Below are 20325 nucleotides of genomic sequence, written 5' to 3'. Positions count from 1 at the left end.
CTTGAATGTAATCTTTTCAAGGTCACACACATTTACCCCCTATTAACTGCTGTGTCTTCTTGGTTCATTTGCTCTTAGTTTTTGTGGGAATCGACAGACAGTGAAGTGAATGAAAAGTATATTCAGAGATTCAATTTAAAAAGCAGAATTTCGCTGTGTCAGACAGGCCAGCCATTTAAAAAGAAATAAAAAAAATCATAAGGCTGTATTTGAGACTTCCCTCTCATAGTTTTGAGCTTACGTTAGGCTGAAATTCTCTCCCAGGAAGCTACATCACGTGTACTTATACCTCAAACCTTTTTTGTATGCAGGTGAACTCCAAAAATGTCTCTCATTGGTCAAAGTTCAGGAAGGTAAAGCGCTCAAGCCTCCCTTCTCTTCACAGTGAAATTCAACACCTATGACATCACATGGTGGGTTTGGCTCCTCCCAGGCAGTCCCTGAACACCGCTCAGTGTGTGAACAAGCTCTGACTCTGAAGGATCTCTCCCTAAGCCACCACATTGCTCTATACAGCTGGAAACATATTGCTTGAGAGCCAGAAGACAGTTCCTTCGGTTTTACGAAACGCTGTCAATGGAATAACTGAGGAAGAACCAGAGCCGACTTTCTTACTTGTTCATGAGACATCTTTGAGGGATAATCGTATTCGGATACTGTTGGATTTGCCTTTCTAGGATTTGGATACTCTCTCTGGAATAAGTGCCTAAAGAGAAAAGGAATAAAAAGGATATATTTGTAAGTGGACGTAATTGACATGCATGGGTAAGTGTGACATTTTTGCCCCACAGCATGGCAGGAGCATGTTAATGGTGAAAACAAAGGTGAATTAGTACTTCTTAACCAAAAGAAAAGCAAATTCAGCACAGGTGCATTTTTTGAAAGTCTCTGACTAGGTTGTCCTACATCTCCAACAAAATTAAAGTTAAATTGTCTCGTATAAAAAGAAACAAACTCAGTTCATGTGATACACTTCAATGGTCAGGTATTTTCTTACTATTCTTTTGTCCCTTTTTCTTTTGTCCTTGTTCACTCTTGCTTGTTAAGCCAAAACAATAGTTTAACCTCGTCTTGGCTTAGCTCTATTGGCTGGCTCTCTGGCAAATTGCCCTGTCTGGTGCGAGCCCTCCCCTACTTTTTCAGGGGACTTTGAATAGAAGGGCCATAGAATGTCCCCTAGCTACCGCTGCTAAGGTGAGGCACCCTGCCGTTAGACAGCATTAGGCCTACACTGAGGCCAAACAACCTGTTTTTCCAGTTGTCTTTATCTCCCTGGGCAATCTGGAGGCTAAAGTTTCAGCTAAAAGAATTTCAGTCAGAAAGAGCCACATAGAGGTTTTGAAATCCCAGAGCATAGTAGGGGAAACATTTCGGAAGACACAACTTATGATGTTTGGAAACTTTGTGTGCCTTAGTTTCTAAAAAAAAAATAAACTGCCTTAAATGTATCTTATAGTGTGATTATCACAGTTATATCATAAATCTATAATATATATCTAATATATAGGCCTAATCATTTTTTTCCAGATGTTTAACTATATCTTTGTATTGGAAAAATTTGGACGCATTACGTCAGAATAATTGTGGCATGTGTTGCACAACAATTCTGTTGCACAATACAAGGAGCTAGTGTCACTAGGAAAAACGAATATCCTTTTTGCAACTTGTTCTTTTCCATCAAAGCTGTCTTGAGCTTTCAGAGAACAGAGTGTAAAGACAACATGTCTGTCTTGCTTTGTTTGGCCTTTGAAAAGGCGAGACCTCCCCATGGGTCCGTCTCACTGCGCTGGGAACTTAGCGTTTTCTTTCTTGGTTGGACCAAATCTGAACTCACTGTTTTGTTTTGTTTTTTCTTTTCAGTTAATCATTCACAAGTACAGCTCTGCCCTGTTAGTCTTGGCTTGGAGTGGTAACCCAAACATGTGATAAAATAATGACCTTGAGGAGAAAGTGTTGAGACGAGATGGAAGCTACTGCTGAAATGTCCATTTATCTATTCAGTTCCTCAAAAACATAAACAAACAAGACAAAAACCATAAACCATGGTCCACGTCCAAACAAATGCCCCCTAACCCTTCCACCCCCAGTCCACAATGGTTGACCTTTAGGTTGTCCTCCTTCACCTCCACCATGCAGGCCATTGACCCTACATTCCACTTTTACGACTCCGGCTCAGTCACTTCGTCACCGGTTACGTTCCAGAGAATCTTTGCACAAACATGAGGTGATCATTTTCTAGGTCTAGGATGTGACCTGTGGAAATAACTTTGGTTGTTTGTTTACCGTTGCTCTTTATTAGATTGTTTGGCCAAACATACTTAATATCCTGTGCTTGAATGCCTGTCTTCAGGCTAAAGTCTTTCCTTTCAAATGAATTGCTCTGTGTGGATCAGTCAATCACTCAATCTTGCTCCCCAACGGATTCCTCAAAAGTAATTATGGGCTAAGCATATGGATTTTTCCATAGAACTTGATTTCTCATCATCGGTGAATTGGGTGATGTGTAATGGCCTGTTAACGCATGATGGATTTGCTTAATCGCTCTTGTCCCATTTGGGACATGAAAGAGGTTGCTTATAATCACAGATCAATGTCTGTGAAGGCGATTGTGCAAATGGTCACAGACATTGGTCTTTGACATATTCATGGACAGAAAACATAGCAGCTTTTATGTGTTATGAAATTGAGACATAAAAACGCCTGCAGAGAGCGATTTTTCACTTCTTATTATGTCAAGAGTTGTTGGTTGTTGTCTGATGGTGACAAGGTCAGGAGTAGTTGTTTGATGATGACAAGGCCTAATTGTCAAACTTCAGTCCTCTGTACTATACAAAATAGCGATGCCAGTACAGCTAGGGGTGAGTGTGCCAGTTCAGTCCTGCGTAATGTGTGATGTCAATCAGGGGCCACTGCCTGTGTTACGTGTTAGCTGTGCTGATAGTCACTTACTGGCCTCAACCATGACACTCTATCTAGCAGACAATCTCTCATCCATTCTGACAGGTGCTGAGGACAAGTTTTAGAAAAGGGCTTCTTCACCACTGAAATCACCAGTGTTTTGACAAGAACACTTTTCTTTTAGCTGCTCTAAGCAGAGAGCTTACTTTTGATTGAACCAGGTTTAGACCTATGCCTTGATGCACCCACCCAGGCCTACTAAACACATGCTAAGTTAATATCCCAAATCGGGAGGTTAATATCAAGGAGGATGTTATTTTTTGTTGTTCAATTAGTGATAATATCAAGGGGGATGTTATTTTTTGTTGTTCAATTAGTGATCAATGGAATATGTGTACTGTAGAAGCCCACTGTAATTGTAGCAGGCTAGTTTTAAGTCACTCTATCAGTATCTTTAAAATAAATTGTAAACAAATGTATTTAGCTCTCTCAGTGTCTCATTGAACATTAGTGCTCACACTTAGAACATAGGCTATCCGCCAATGAGGTCTGTTTTTTACTCATAGCACCTCGCATTTTTTGTAGCATATTTAACTCCATGTATTGCAGCCATGCATTTCTCAATGGAAACACAAATCCGCTTTGTCAGAGAGGACATTTCCCTCCTTGCCCAAAACTCATTTCAATTCCACATCATCCCATTACGCCTCCACACTGATTGAAACAGCCTCCATTTTCAGGGGGAGCTGCATTTTGTGCATTCTGTATGCGTGACAAGGCTAAGGCATATGCCCATGCATGAGAAACGTGCAGCGACTTGCAGGTTGGAAACATAAGCCAATGCAGATGTAAATTCCGTTATGTAATAAGCTATTTTCTGAAAATGGGAGAAGGCTAGGGAGCACTTTTGTGGCATCACTCTGTTGCATGATACTGTTCACTTTCCTCACATTATGCCACTGCATTACTGTGGCATGATATACTACCAACATCATATTACCTGGAGCAAAATTGTTTTTCTGCAGGGAGGCGAGGTGAGATAGGTGGCTTGTAGACTGGCTTTAGGGTGAACTAAACTTCTGTTCACCTTGCTCTTGTCTTGACTATGAGAGGAGAACTGGAATGTTAAACTACAGGAAAGAAATGTAATGGAATATAGGCTTGTTTGCTCCTTGGTATTATGAATATAGTAAAGCAGAAGATTTATCCCTCTACCTCCACCAACCTTGTTTGTTCTGCCTCCGATTTATTCAAATGCCTGGCTTAGACTAGACATTCTACCTGATTACTTTATCGGCTCCCCCTGTCACTTTCCCCAAACTTATGATGTTTCCTTTTTGAACAATTCACTGATGCTGAGCTCAAACAATAGGAAGTAGGAATGCCCTCTCACTATCAATAAGAGATAATATAGACTAACAGAGTAATTTAGGGGAGCTAGGATTGAGTGCTCAAAATCTTGGATACACATACACACATAGACACACTTAAATACTCACACCAGCTTCTGAGAGTATGACACGTGTGCTGTGTGTTGTATAGAGTGATGCTTTAGACGTCAGTATGACGTTTGGCTTTTGTTCATCCTACAGTATCCGTCCTAAAGCACCGGCAATGACTCTTCCTTCCCTCTGAACTCTGAGCTCCCTGGCTTGTTTTGGGAAGATGGATGGAGATTCATTTGGTTTCATTAGAGTGCCTCACTTATTTATAGCCTGGCTGTGCAGAGCCGGTTGGCCCCACTGTGCCCCTGTAAGGATGCTGGGGGCTGTGGCGTTGATGAAACATTCCTGTGTCCAGGGGGTATTCTCTGAGGAGAGCACTGCTTGTTTAAGGGAGGGCGGTGGGGTGACAATGCAAGAACCATGTGCAAGGCCACTGAAATTCAATTCCACCAGTCCTGCCTAGTTACAGCACCCCTATTTGAGAACTTTCCCCCATCAAACGTCCGACACTGTGGCAGTGTTATTTGTATTGGGCTATGTAATTACACTACCAGGGAGGAAATACATACTGTGATTTGCTCCAATGAAAATAAAATAAAGTGAATACAAATGTCTTCTGAAGTGCGTCACCACAGAGAAAAGGGGAGGGGGCACCTGCTCAGCAAACAAAGCTCTACTGGGTTCCAGTAGACACACTTTCATATTTTAAGTATTCACAGTTTGGCGTTTGTAGCTCCACAGCTCCAATCCCAAAACTTTATCTGGATCTTCCCCCTCAGCCCCAGAGATTACTGCTCCACAACTCTGGAGCAGGGATGCTGTCTGCCTGGTAATTTGATGGCTAATCCCCTGCCTCTTCCCTACAAATCTCTTCCCTGATAAAGGGGTTGCTTCTACATCAGTAAACATGGGTGACTCGGCCTCCTTGGCTGACTGTCAGAAAAGAGGACTGGTTGAAGGGGGGGGGGGGGGGGGGGGTAGAGGGCTAACCAGTTACCCCTTCATGGTTCACAGGAAAGCCCCATTGCATCTCATGCTAGAGCAAACTCTCCTTAAGAGTTAAGATGACTGTTAAAACCAAGACTTGGTCTGTTAGCTTGCTGGCAAAGTGATATAATTTTATGTATGAGGTAAATAATTTATGGTACAATCTTGCACACATCGGTCAAAGCATCAAACAAGTGTAATCTCCCCTGCTCAGTATCTCCTGAGGCTAGTGGTATTAAGGGTTTGGTTATGAGCTGTAGACGTCTTAAAGTATTGTCCTTTACAGAGGGTTTCCATACAGTCCATTGTTTATGCACATTCATTAGCTTTTTGACCTGAATATGTTATCCTAATGATCACTGCAATACTGCCATGGCTAGACATGAGGCCTCACTTAAAAGGAATTCACTTCCTCAGATCTTTCTTCATAGGCTTCACTGGGCTGTATGGGCCGACTACGTGACCAAGCCTTACTTCTTGTTCATTGCGGTCTTTAGTTCTCATGTAAGAGTTTTAGTTTGTGGCCAATTATCAATTGCTCATGATTTGATGCCTCTTACACAACTGATTTCTGTTTTCTGGATGGCTGTCCACCCCTTCCGACGGTTTATCGCATCAGACTCTACAAAGCTTCCAGCTCTGGAATCAAATCTGACGCCTTGGGTCCCAACATGCTCAACCAAGTTTAACAAGGCCTGGCAAGATAGCATTTAACCAGTCTGTGGAATTACTTCAGCTTGATGACTGCAACATTGGATGTGATGGGTTTTCATTTGTTGACCTGACAGAGCCACTTTAAGCGTCAGGGTGAATCTGGTGGGGTGAGTGACAGGTCCTGTCCCCACGTGTCTTTCTGTATGTGTGATGGCCTGGTGTTCAGTCTAATCGTTGTCACAGACTGAGATGGCATGTCAGGGAGAATTTGGTGAGATCTCTGTTTTCAGCACATCACGGACCAGTCAAACATCATGAGTATACAAATGGACTGCAGTGAGGGCTTTGAGTTGTGTGTGTTTGTAAGTGTGTGTGTGTCTTTGTGACTATGTAGTGATGTGCACAAACACAAGCACTGCACTTTTGCATCCACTCACACGTCCCCGAATAACATACATATTGGTGAGTCAAATGTTTGGTCATAGCACTAGTTTTCCAGTTCTGTAGGGCTAACCCACTTTGTTGATTAGTTGAGTATTTGGTTGTTACTGCTGAAGTCAATTAAGACTTTTTTAATATGCTCTAATGATATTCAAATAACAACACATATTGAATGCACTAATCTACTTCCTGAAGATTATAAGTATATCTCTGGCATATTTACTTACAATTGATAAAACACTTGATCCAAAGATTAGTTTGCCTGATTGCAAGTATTTGCAGGGGGACCATATTGTGGGTGAAGCGCTTTTCCAGAATTTTCTATAAACTGGAGTATTTGATTAGTCAGTAAAATCCTATGACTTGCAGTCAACTCAGAATTTCTCTAGCTGAATGTGTCCAAGAGACTGTGTGTGTGTGTGTGTGTCTTGTTAGCCAAGCTACAGAACAGTGACTTTACACTGGAGGTAATTGATAGTCTGGAGGCTGTCTCAGCTGCAGGTAAATCCTATCTGCAGCTGCACTGTGAGGGAGTGGGGTAGGGGAGATAGTATAAATAAGTCTACCAAGGACTAAGGAATTCAGAATAACTAGAGGGATGGTGGGGAAAAAGAAGGACAGGGAGAGCAGATAGCATAGCTGAAAGACAGAAGGTGTTGGTGGGTGAAATGTTTAGCATGGTGGAGGTTTTCCCTCTCTCAGACAGTTAACATTTCTTCAGGATAGCATAGGCTTAAATGTACATTTAGTCTACATTTCTCTCAAGAACATTGCTCTCAAGAACAGTGTATTACCCCATGTCGTCTTTGTTCTGTATCCCTCGCTTGCCTAGTGCGCGATGCTAAGTGCAGCGGCTTATATATGTGGCTTTCGCTCCTTTTAAAACACTTCCATCAGATTGACAGAGTGAAATTCATTGCTCTGCTTTGCACAGGGAGATGTAGAGAGAGAACGAGAAGAGGGAGAGCAAGAGAGAGATTGGTCCCAGTGAGAGATTCATAGGTGGTAATGAGGACGTTGGCGGAGTGCAGGTCGTCGTGTTGTGGCTCCGGCCTGTCAGTATAATGGACCTTGCTATTCAGCTGGCAATCGATTGCACTGCTCACAGCCTCGTCCGCCTGTTGTTCTTCACTCTTCCTGTCTGTCAGCCTGCCACCTGGAGACGGAGGACGAAGCAGAATCCTCTCCCAGACGACTGATACAGGGTCCAGATATTCCCTCAGTACCTGAAAGGTGACCTGAGGTGAGGTGTTAGGCAAGCCAGGTCTGATTCAAAATTTCTTGCCAAGGTAACTTGAACAGAAAGCCTCAAGACCACAGTGCTAATTTAGCGTTAGACAGCAGCCAAATACTCGTACGTTCTGTCTGTGGCTCGTAACCAGCTATCAAAATGTATTTTCCTGCCCTGCTCATGTCAAAGACTACCGCAGTTTAGATCAGGTGCTCAGTAAAGACATGCTATGTTAGTGGTGAGTCTAGAGGCCATATCTTTGGACTTAATTGCCCCATAGCATGCCCAATTCTCCGCAAAGTTTTAGGCTTACTCCACCTTCTTGCTGAACATGGGCGAAGCTAAAATAGTTTAGCTGAGAGTCCCTGGTTCTCCTGCCCTTTATCGGCTGGTCCCTTACTATTCTGCACTCAGCTCTTTTACATTTTAAATCCTCGGGCCTCTGGAGAGCGATGGGGATATATGGCTCCATCTGCTCCAACAGACTGGTTCATAGCTCAGACAGAGGGAGAGAGAGAGAGAAGGAAGCATGGCCAGGGGAGGGAGAGACCGGGGGATAGAGTGAAACACAGACTGACAGAAAGACAGAAAGGCTTATTAGAATCTGCCTCTTTTCGGTAGTTAGACAGGGGCTGAGAGGATAGCCTTCTGGAATAGGAGGCCAGCAAGGAGTTGGATTAGGACCTTGGGGATCCTCTTCTTTCCAACCCATTTGGAATGCCAGCTATCCCATGTTAAGCCATTTAGGTCTTAACTGTTTCACATAGACCTGGAGTCTCTGAGCTTTTCTTTGTATAGCACATGGGTTGTTTGCCTCAAGCTAGTTCCCAGAATAACATATGTTTATCTTTGCCTTTTAAATTCCTCCAAACACGTTTCTCGTCAAGCCGGTCCTCCTTTCTAAATAGTAGCCTATGCTTAGATATTATCAGTCATATAACAATGTTTCTGTATCCCCCAACAAACGCTGGATTGTGTTGGAGGTCCTTTTCCCAGCCCTCTCTGAGTTAGCCTAACCCTTCCCTCTGTCAACACTGGGCTTGTTCTCCTGCACCTTGGACCACAGAGGATTATTTTTCCTGTCTCTTTTACATGCTCCGTTGTAAGATGAAATAACAAAAACCGTTGTGTCAATATACAGTTTCATCCACACTTCTCAGCTCCGACTGAAGAAAAAAAAAATGACTGGCTTTTTCTTCCACAGACAATTTAAAACAAGCCAATATGAGTAGATCTAATTTTAGCAGAAATGTGAAGTGAAAAATAATGAGAATACGCTTCATATACTTTTTCCGTAGTCAGCCTCTTCCTTTAATGCGTGTACCAAGTATTGTTGCCAACAATTGCCAGAGATGCAGCTCTGTCATCCAGCATCAAGGCCATGGCTTAGTTCTTATGTAGGCCCCTGGAGGGTCCCTGCTGGCCAAAGGGCTTCACTCCCAGCCGTTACAGTCAGTAATCTGGCCTGACACCAAGCTGATTTACAATACCCCCTACCCTAAGCGCTGACTGACTAGAGGTAATTGATTTAGAACAGTGGAAACACCTGCTAAATAGTATGACGCCCTCAGAAGCCCCCTCCTATGCTAAGTTGGACTTAATATTCTCACCTCAGTGCCACCTGAATAAAGAAAAAAAAAACACCTTAAAGAGAAAAGGACGGCTTCTGTTCTAATTGAGGCAATACTGTTGAATAAACATGTCTATATTTATTCTGTTAATATTATATTCTTATACCATATGCTGCCATTTCTACCATGCGTATATTTTCTAATATAAGTATTCTTCCCTGTTGTTAAAACCCGTCCATATTTCCTGGTTTGAGCTGAGCCAGAACAACTGCCTCTGTTTGGCCAGCTATTGATCTAGAGAACTCTTTATTTGCCAGTCTTCCTGCTCACATGCCTTTACTCTGTTTGTCTTTGACTAGCGGAGACGAGTTTGTCTGCCCGGGGGGTGGTTGGGGGTGGGGGGGAGTTGGAGTCTTCTGTGTGGTGTTAGAGGAGAGGGGGGTGGGTGGTGGTTGGGGGGGGGGGGGGGGGGGGGGGGCGTTCAGGCCTTCTGTGCTGCCTAGTCATTTTATGGCACCATCTGTCCACAAACAAACCTTCAAGTGGTGACGTCTTAGCCCATCTTTCTTGCTTGTCAGTGTGAGTTTCCTTTTGATATATATGCACATCTGCTGTTGAGAATGTGTCTCGGTTTATACTGCTAATTTAATGTTTGGCTATAGCATAGAATCATTCTTAATTATGCAGTATTTCATTTGTAGAGCTCTCTAAAACAAAAATAAAAATGATAGTAAAAAAAAAGAAAATACTTTTTTCAGTCTTTGGACTAGGACAAGACTATTGGCATGGAAAGTTTCAGAGACCATTTATCAGATGCAAAGCTTTGTTCTTTTATTTAAAGGATTCTCATTTTCGTTTGCAGCTTGAGGTATTGCAAATTGGCCCACATTCTCTATCTTTGTGAGATTTGTCAATAAGTTAAACATTTATTTTTACATTTTAACATTTTATTTTCTCCAAATGTTACACCATCATATCCATTATTATTTCCACATCAAGCTGTATTTTTGTAAATATGGCACTCACATGCTAAGTTTGGTGATATTTTAAAGAATACTATTTCATACGCTTGATCAATTGAGGTGATTTAGTGTTGGAATGCCACAGCATTGCTTTTATTTGATGAATGTCTGTTTTACATTGAGCCTGCTTTTGATTTATTGCCGGCCCTTTTGCCCAGCACTTTGTAGTGCAAGCCATTTATTCCTTGCTCTGCAAGTCGACAACGCCAATAATCACTCTCCAATAAATTCAAATAGAAGTGGCACTCTGGTATGTCTTTTCTGCTCTGTGTAATACATATCACTTTTCATTCCCAGATTGATTTGCTGCTGAAAAGATTGGTAGCCCCCCAGAGGTGATTGTAAATCCCCACTTCACTGGCAATTTATAGAGGTCCTTGAGTTTTGTTAAATGTTCACTCAACCAGACTAAATGCCAATCGACACTGTATCATATAGGTGAAGCCGGTATGCTATGTTCTTTGCATTCTGTTGAGACATGAGTCAGTGCCTCAACCGGTCAGGACATGATCAGGGGGCCAGTGCAGTAAATCCACTCCTCACGCTTCACAGATTCAAGGCATTTCATTGTGATGGGTCATGAAGACATATGTCATAACGCATACATGTCTGCATACAACGCATACATGTCTGCATACATTTGATGTGGCTGTAGTATTATTATTATACCCAATTGTTGAAGTGGCTGTAATTAACTTACCTGATGGATTTCTGTGAGTCACCCACATGGCCGGACACTTGACGTTCAAGTGATGCATCACATTAACACTTTCATTTTAGCTCAGTACAATCAGTGATCCTTACTCTCTGTTGCTCAACCTAAGGAAGTGCACTATTCTGTTAAAGGTTCTTTGCAGCTTCTCAATCTTGTGGTTGGCAGTAAAGCGTTAACAATTAACTCTGTGGAATCGGCTTGTAAACAAAAGCGCTGTAAAACCCGATAGGTCACAGGACATTACCCTTTGTTTGCTGAATTTCAATGCGGGGCCTTGTCGCAGCCCTGTAAAAAGACATGCACCATCAAGCCCGTGGATACAGCGAGGCTTTCAGAGTTGGGGGAAGCGTAATTTGGTTACTTTACACTTTCATTTTACAATACGGGGCTCAGCGGCTTGCAGATATTCTCCTGGGGTTTTCTGCTGCGTGCTCTCTGCTGAGGTGAAAAAGGAACACGCTCTTTTGTGGGCGAGCCTTCCAGGGCATGGAAGAGTAATCAAGGGCCAAAACACTGCTGTCGAAATTCAGCTTGTGACTGTGTTTATGGAGCCATTGCAGGCTGCGCCAACACAAACCTCTCCGGTCTGGGTTTATCACCTCCAGAGACGGCCATGATTAGCTCCCCACACTGCCAGCCATATATCTCAGCTGTCCCACCTCCCCGCGCTCAGGATGAGCCATTAAACAGAGACGCAGAAAGAGAGAGAACATGAGTAGGAGGGATGGAAACAAGAGGGAGAGGAGAGATGCTACCTGTAGTTAGGGTAATAGTGGTGTTTACTCAGTCTCTATTTTGCAGCTGTGTGTTACATTGTCTGTCTGTAGTAGAGTGCCATTTGTGTATGGGTGGCCACTCCCTTGCCACACACACACACACACACACTGGGGGTAATAACATGAGTGGCAGGCAGCTGATGTGGATAGCAAACAAGCAAACAGGATAGGTGTGTTTTTTTTGTTATCCTCCCCTCCCCCATTACACTCGCTCAAAGCCCATTTGTCCACCAGTTTACCTTTGAGATATTGAGATCCCATTGTTCCCCCATCAATTATTCCTCAAAAGCTCTCAGTCTTCTGCCTATATTTATATACGTACATCACACACTGCGTCACTGAAAACTCTCTGTGCTCTCAAGGGTCCAAAGCTTCCTCCTAAAGAGCTGTGCTTTACTCAGGCAGGCTGGCTGCCCTTATGTGTGGCTGGATGATGAGGCTGGGAATGGGATATCCTGTGGGTCACTGGCACCACCTTGTAATCACCTTCTATTCTGTTTTACGGTGTGTTTATGTTTAGATTATATAGCCAAAACCAGCACTGGCTCAAAGGAGGGATATACATGATCTTCACATAGAGCCGTGTTGTCATTCTTGGCCCCATGGACAAGAAGTCCACAGTACTGTGGGCTAAATTAATCACTACAGGCAATACAGATACAAACAGTGCTGCACCATTAATCGTGTATGATAGTACTATATCATACTTTTAGCGTCCACAATTAATATTTGTAGAATATTGGAATATCAGCAATATTGAGGCATTTTATTAATTTAGAACATCTGCTGCTGCCTGTCAAGATGTTTAATAATACTAATAATTGTGATTACTAATCGGGGTCACAGTTAGCCCCATAATTGTGCAGCCCTGCACACACACACACACACACACACACACACACACACACACACACACACACACACACACACACACACACACACACACACACACACACACACACACACACGCACACGCACACGCACACACAATTACACACAAACTCACTCACACACACACATACACCAGGCTACAGACTTGCATCATTACCAAGACAGAAGGATTCACACATAATCTCACAAGGGCAGACATCCACCCCTACACGTTCTCACTGTTTTTCTCTCGCTCTCCCACATAGCGGTAAACAATATCTTCCTGTGTGTTGAGCCACTTGCTCATTTTTCGGATCACACTGCACCATTTCCACATTCGTACCCCCTCCCTCTCTCACCAACACTACTGCCACAGCACAAATGCACATAGTTGCAAGTGTCCCACGGTATTTGCGTGCAGCTGGGAGGCACCAAGCTGCACTGGGATAAATAAGTAGCTAAATAAATAAAGAATAAACATGGCTCTAGGAATTCGTCTCATTGAAGATGAAAAGCATCTGCCTCTCTCTGGCATCTGCTGTGAAAGATATCCCTCCACCGCCAAGGGTTTGGAGCACGGCGAGTGGCCAAGTCTATCAGCCTCACTCACTCACTACCTACCGACTCGAACCAACGCAATGCTGGCGCACATAAAAATGAGTGTCAAAACAAATTTTTCAGCCAACAAACTTGATGTGAGTTATGCTCATTTTGCAAAGTTAACTTGGGGCATTAGCTTGAAATATAAATGGGGCCTAACTGTCTTAAAGATTCTGGTTGCAGAGTGGGGGTGTGATCCAGGTCTTTGGCACACTGAGCAGTGTGTTTGTGTGTCTTTTTCTTCTCCCGACTGCTACAGCTTAGCACAGCAACAATGAGCTGCTTTCTCATTACCAGTGAAGGTAGAGACGCAGAGGGAAGCTTTTTTTTCAACCGCTTTAAATTATCTTAGCTACCCTCAGGGGTATTCCTCAGAAGTGTACATGCAGGGAGGAGCGTAATTCAGCTTGATACGATCACAGCTTGAACTTTCACTGACAATAGATGGAGTCGGCTGCACAGGATGTTTGGAAATTCCTTAGATGCGAGGTGTCTCACATTGGACGATGCGGTTAGTAGATGTTGAAATCTAGAAGCGCATTCCTGCGAGAGACAAAGAGATGAGGAGCTAGCCATCAACGGTACTTGTCTGCAGATGTGCCCAGGTAAAGCACCAGCAGAGCCGACACCGCGACTCACAGCATTCCTGCACATGATTTTACTCCCCCATCCCTCGTCTTTTTGTTTGCCAAGTGACTTGTCAAAGGAGATTAAAGCAGAATTCAGATGAAGAAAAAGGAACTCTTGAAATTTCGCTTTGTTAAGATCTCACCCTCCCACAATGTTTTCCTTGGCTTTGTTTCACAAAGGGGGTGGTCGAAGAGGTGCCCGGTGTGTGTGTCTCAGTGTTTCCACACACGCATTGAAATAGCCACATGAGTAATGGGCTCCTCAACACCTCCACAGGCTTAAGAATGGAAAGGTTTTTTTCTACAAGATACTGGAGGCATTGTGTCCCTGACACTCTAACTTATTTAGCTGAACTGAATAGACTAAAGCTGACTGGCCACCCAGCAAGCCTCAAGATATTTCACATTGTGAGCGCCTCTCTTATTTCTCTTCACAAATATCTGCGATCAGCATTGTTCACACTCTGCTGTAAACTGTGCACTGAGACTGAACAGAGAAGCTGAGAATGTTTTCAATTCAATTCCAATCGACCTCTCGTAAAAGCTTTATACAGAATCGTTGTCAGGGAGCCCTTGAAGACAAAAGTAGGCATACGCTAAAACTTCTCAAACTTTTCTCATTTTAGTTTTTTTTTTTTTTTTTTTAAGTCCTCTGGAGATACCACTTTAATTCCATCAAAAGGGAGATATCTTGCCTTACCATATGTGCACTGCTTTACAACATTATGATTACTCATCACAGAGGGCCATGGGCAAGAGTATAAGGATAAGAAATTTAGTTAGTGCAATTTATGTGGAGGCACACTTACATTGTTTTTAAAGGCAGTGGACATTGAAACTGCAGGCTATGACAAACTTAAGGTCAGATATTAAGTTCTTATCAGTCGCCTTAGTCCTTTCCTGCACTAAATCTAATAAAAAGATAACGTATCAATGCTTGTGCAATTTCATTTTAGGACAGCGTTCATTCTAATGTGTCTAGCTGCCCAACTTAGACTGTGGAGCGATTCTCTCTATTCAAGGGCCTGGTTAATTATGGTTAATTTGTGGAACACCTGCCACCGCTTCGCCGACCAACCATGTCCCCCTTGAGGGCGTGGTGTGTGTTAAGTGTTTATGCATGCATGCATGTTGTCATTCTGTGAGATCATAGCACTTTATGTGATTTGAACCCATCTGGAAGACAGCGTTTCAATTTCTAAATGGGGAACCTTAAGTGGGCGGTGGTCCTTGGGGAATCACGCTATGGGGGTCTTCTGTTTTTTACTGATCCCCTTTGTGACAGGACGGGTGAGGTAGCGTTCCTGCGTCCTTACCTCCCCTTTTGTTTTTCTCTCTTTTCGATTCCTATCTGTATCACTGTACCGCATTTGTTTCCTAACTCTAACTCTGCTGAAGTAGCTTGCGTGTTAGATTCGCTTCACTTGTATTTTTCTCTGCCTCAAGCATGTTTTTGTTGTGGGTATTGGGTACACTCTTGATCGCGACCATGCAAAGATCTTCACTGCTGTGTGCTGCTGTTTTCTTACATGTATACAAAATTTCACTTTCCTTTGTTTCTGCTCTGTAACTTGTTTTTCATATTTTTGCTTTAGTACTGTGTTGTTATTATGCTCATTCAAATGTATGCAAATCATGAGTTTGAATGCTAATGTTTCTATATTCCTGTTCTGCTTGTGTTTGCTCTCCTAGGTGTTAGTCTTTGATCGTGTCAGAGTGGGAAGTGTCTAGTGGGGGACCGAGGAGGGAGCAGTGCCAACCTGGAACATGGTGCCTAATATTCACCTGTCAGTGCCCCTCCTGCCCAGAGGGGCGGTGCTGTTCCTGCTCCTGCTCAGCTGCATGGTGTTCTCCTCTCTGGCAGACAGTAAGTAACAAAACTTTTACCTGTGAAGTCCTGCTTTGTTTTCCCTACACTCCGATAATACATTTAGACAACATCTGACAACGAGAGCATTGCTTCATATTTTAGCTCCTTATTGGCTATCCTTTGGGTGAAAAATGCTACAAAGAGTATGAGGTTAAAATGCAGATTGTAAGATTTAATTTGAGGGTAATTTCAGTCTTATTGCCACATTTGGTGAACAGTTAAAAAATACAGCCTTTTGTAGATGGACTCCTCATTGAAAGGGACTGACATTACTGCACAGCATTGCATTAATAGGTAACTACATTGTTGCTCATTAGGCCTAATTGATTGCTTGGATATTTAGAGAGAAAACAGGATTCATGCTGTGCAGTTTAAGACTTCATTTAAAATAGAATATAGATTCCATTTGCATGTGGTCCCTTCGGTGGATTCCAGTTAACAGAAATAGCAGCTCTTCTAATGCATCCCCGAAAGTGTATAGAGAGCTTTAGCGTTTGCAGTGAAAATAAGTACATAGTGAACGCAGTGAAGCTCCATCGGCCTCTGTGCCCGGCTGTCAATCTGAATGAAGGTTGTGGCTGGAGGAAGGCGCTCGGAAAGATGTGTCACTGTTGCTGGGCCTTGGGGCCTCAGGGGCGGCCAAGAGGCACTGCCCCGCCGAAGACAGGGTCAGGGACAGAATTAATTCAACACATGACCTCAGCTACAGTTCTGTCACAGGGTCACTGTAATTCAATTAGACCCCAGCCCCTCCCATTCCCCCACCCTAACCACGCCAGCCCCCCTGCCGCTCTATACATGGGCCCAGTAGGATTTGTTTTACTGTACCCTTTGGCTTCTGTCACTCAGTCCTGCACTTCCACTCTTTTTCTCTCTAGCTGTGTCTCTAGATTTTTACATAGTATCAGTGTGATCCTGACCTTGCAGCAAATTTTTGCACTCCTGCTTTTTTTTTTTGTGGTACAGTCTGGCAAGGCCTCGCTTTGCTTTGCCTGTAATGTAATGAAGTCCGATTTAGACCTTGACTTCATCACGCAGCGGCACATAAGTCAGGTTTTAAACACAGGGATATGCACTCTCTCGCAAAAAGTGACCTTGAGGTGATGACTGTGAACCAAGCCGTGTCTGCCTTCACATTACGACACACAGATTCTGTCCATTTGTATGCTGCTTTTCTTATATACCCAATATGTCTCGCACATCGGTTCTTAATGGCAATGAGCAGGCGCACCAAGGAATATACTGACCAGAGACCGACACGCAAAGAAACGCAAAGGACAGATTCCATCATGTTGCTTTCCAAATGTCATCGGTGCCATCAACTGTACTAATGTGACCATTAGGGCATCGAGCAGATAAGTGCAAATTTGCAGGAATAGGCAACTTTCAATGAAGATTCAGTTGGTACGTGATGAAGAAGTGTTTTTACTAGAGTAGTTTGTCGGTGACTTGAGAAGAAAACACAAACTCACGTTTTGTTACAACTGTTTTAAAACAGATTTCTTTGGCAAATATGCAGAATAGCTGAAAGCATTTGAGATTTGGAAAATACAGTATATCGTATCATGGTTGTATGCAGTAAATGTCCCAAGGGCATGTTGCCAGTTTAGTCTTCATGTACTGTCATCCTAACAAAACTGGATTAAATGTGTACTGTATTTAAAGGGAATGCCTCAGCAGAAAAACTAAAGGCCCAATTTTCCACCATATTGATGGGAAGGACAAAGAAGCCAACATGTTAAATATACCCATGCGTAAGCACAGGTACACCCAAAATCCTTAATAAGCACATCCAATTGGCCAAGTCTGAATAGGACCAGCTCCAACATGCGTATCTCAATCCGTGTAAGACCTGCATACTTAACACAGTTTGATTTGAGCCCATAATGACTAATTCAAGCAGTTTCAACGGTATATCTCTGAATGAAACTGTAGTGCTTCTACAATATCTTCACTCAGTTATTAAAGGGAAAAAGGGTCTTAAAAGATACACACTCAGCTAGATATATTGGACTTGAATCATTTTCATTATGTTCAGTCTACTTACAAGTGCCTTCGACTGGACTCTGTGCTCTCTTTGTGTTTGTGAATCTTGTCTTTTTGCTCTGTGCCTCTCTGTCTGCATGAGAGCAAGATCGCTCTGGTCCCTAATTTCAGTAATCATATCACTTACAGATAAAAAGACACAGCCAGGCCTTTTAATTAACAGACAAAAATACTCTGTGCTGCGACAATCTGGCACTAGCATTTTTTATTGAAAGGACAACCAAACACTGGCCCACCAATAAGGGACAAGAGAAGAGCTGGAAGTTTGGCTTATAAAAGGAAGATGAGACCATTGTTGTTGGAAAAATACTGTATCTCATTAGAGGAAGGCCTGGCTCTGGACAGAATTTAGCCTATGGTTGTATGTTAATGTAAGTCTCTATGGGAAAAGGCCTAGACCTGCTATTACCTAGAGTATAGTGCAAACAGACATAGAATTAAAATAAGACAGTCGGGGGGGCAAAAATAACACCTACCACAAATGGCGGGGTTGTGCACATTTGTTGCCTGTAATTTGTATGCGACTTAGTTATGCGAATGTGATAGTTCTGCTTGTGATTTCCTGAATTACAGGGCAGACTGCAGACAGATATTTTGGGTGGGGTGCCTGGCATGTTTCTGTTCGCCAGGGTTCTGTCTGTCTGTCTGTCTGTCTGTCTGTCCTCATCTCCACTGGAAAGCACCCAACAGTCTCGGCCTTCCCCACATATAAATACTTTAGATTGTTCCGTTTACAGTGTGCTGTTAGTGTTCTCGCTGGTTTCGGATGGCTACGTTTTAGAGACTACGTTTAGTGTTGTACTGTTGCTTTGGCATAACCTAATACTTCAGTTACCACTATTCATCTTGACTTAACAGAGCAAATAAGTACAAGAGACCCCCTACCAGCACCATCAGTGTTATAGGCCTGTGACATCATTCATCTCATATCGTCATTGACTAGGCCCACAATGCAGTGTGATTACTCTGAGTGCTGATCTCAGACATCCCATCGATCCCCAGGGAGCTCGGCCTAATCAACCAGCTTTCTATACAACCTCCCTGTACACAATAAACCACCGCCCCACAAGGTCAGCCTCAAAGTCACACATATCCAACACTTAAATGTAATGGTTATCTTTTTGTTGTGCTGTCACTGTGAGTTATTTCATTGGCTTTAATGTGCTTTTGATGTATGTCTCTCCCCTCCTGCCTCCCGTGTTATAATCTCGGATGGCTTTTCATGTGAGCTACAACAAGACCACCGAGGCCGTCTTTGTACCCTTGGCTGTTCCTCCCGCTCCCAGCGGCAGGAGGATTACCAGCAGCATCATAATTAGGTTTATAAGGTTAAAGTGACATTTTATACCAAACCACTGTCTCGCCCCACAACCTTTAAGTGTCTCACTTGTGCCCCACCCCAATGCCAACAATAGACAATTTGTTAGTCCTAAAGATTGCCTACCCATTGTGGTTCTGTGGTCCAATGGGTAGCACACTAATGCTGCCAGGGTAAAGGGTTCCCACCGGGGCCACTCATGCCAAAAATCTATGAACTCATGCTACTGCAAGGCGCTTTAGATAAAAATATCCACTAAATGGCATGTGTTATAGCATGTCATACCTTAATTTCAACAATAAAAACTTCAAAAATGTGTTTGAAAAACCTCTTGAATCCCCCTAAGCTGCCATGTACTACATGGACCTATAGAAGACTAGGAGCTTTGTAAATTGATTAGGCAATTTACAGATCCTACATTGGAGTGCCGTGACCAAACAGAGTGGTTTGGAGAGGGGTGGCAGACTGGGAGGGGGCGGGGTGCTGGAAATTGGATTGTATTTTTAAGTGTCCATATGGTCACCCGGTTAAAAAAAATGACGGGGATGGAAATTGATTCTTTTTTAATTAAAAGTAACCATATCCACCTTGGAGAGCCACTTGGAGAGTAATACTGTTAGCACACAGCTGTGGTCCACACAGATCATACAGACAGGCTGAAGGGGAGTTGGGGGGCATGGTGGTGGGGGGTTGAATTGGAGCCAGAGCTAAACAATAGAAAATGCACCACAAGTAAGCAGCGGGAAAAAGCACTGTAAGTGAAAAGCATCTGCGAGATAAAGTGGCAGAAGAAAGCAACAGACTGAGAGGGTGGAGAGAAAAGGGCAAGTTTTTTTTTCATAAGCCATTGCAGCAATGTCAGAATGGCGGTGGGGAGGAAGGGGTCATCGGAGGTTAATGATGTGAGATTAATAGTTTAATTAGGCGGCTCAATAGCAGGGCCAGAGGCAGTCACCCAAACCCTCTGCTGTGGCCCGGATTCAGCACTGCCATCAGATGACAAGATCTGCCAGTGTCCTTCCAGAAAGGGCAGATGGAGTAATAGTCCAAGACATTTCAATCCTCTCTGTTCCCATTGATGGCATTATGGACATTAGACTTCATTTAGATGTCAAGGTATATGAGGGGAATTGCAGGGTCTTTAAGGCCTACTAAAATTTGTGCGCACAAATTCTGTGCACAAAGGGTGTCATGAATTGCAGCGTTTAGGTTTACCTACTTGATTTGAGGTTACTTTAAACTGAAAAAATCC

At 43.1% G+C, this 20325-nt stretch overlaps 1 protein-coding gene across 1 annotated transcript in view; it reads left to right on the top strand.

The window, feature by feature from the left end:
- Positions 1–468: 468 nt before the first annotated feature.
- Positions 469–20325, top strand: part of LOC139661324 (receptor-type tyrosine-protein phosphatase F-like) — a 120022-nt gene continuing 100165 nt past the window's right edge. The window contains exons 1-2 of the mRNA XM_071539765.1: positions 469–765; positions 15532–15706. Coding sequence (XP_071395866.1) covers positions 15607–15706 — 100 coding nt within the window. The 5' untranslated portion in view covers positions 469–765; positions 15532–15606. The remainder of the gene's footprint in view (positions 766–15531; positions 15707–20325) is intronic.

Source organism: Centroberyx affinis, unplaced genomic scaffold (genome assembly GCF_046629955.1).
Source record: "Centroberyx affinis isolate AG114_WGS23_722 - 3 ecotype Tasmania unplaced genomic scaffold, CSIRO-AGI_Caff_v1 ptg003510l_1, whole genome shotgun sequence".
Taxonomy (NCBI): domain Eukaryota; kingdom Metazoa; phylum Chordata; class Actinopteri; order Beryciformes; family Berycidae; genus Centroberyx; species Centroberyx affinis.
This window is presented reverse-complemented; position numbering and strand designations above follow the sequence as displayed.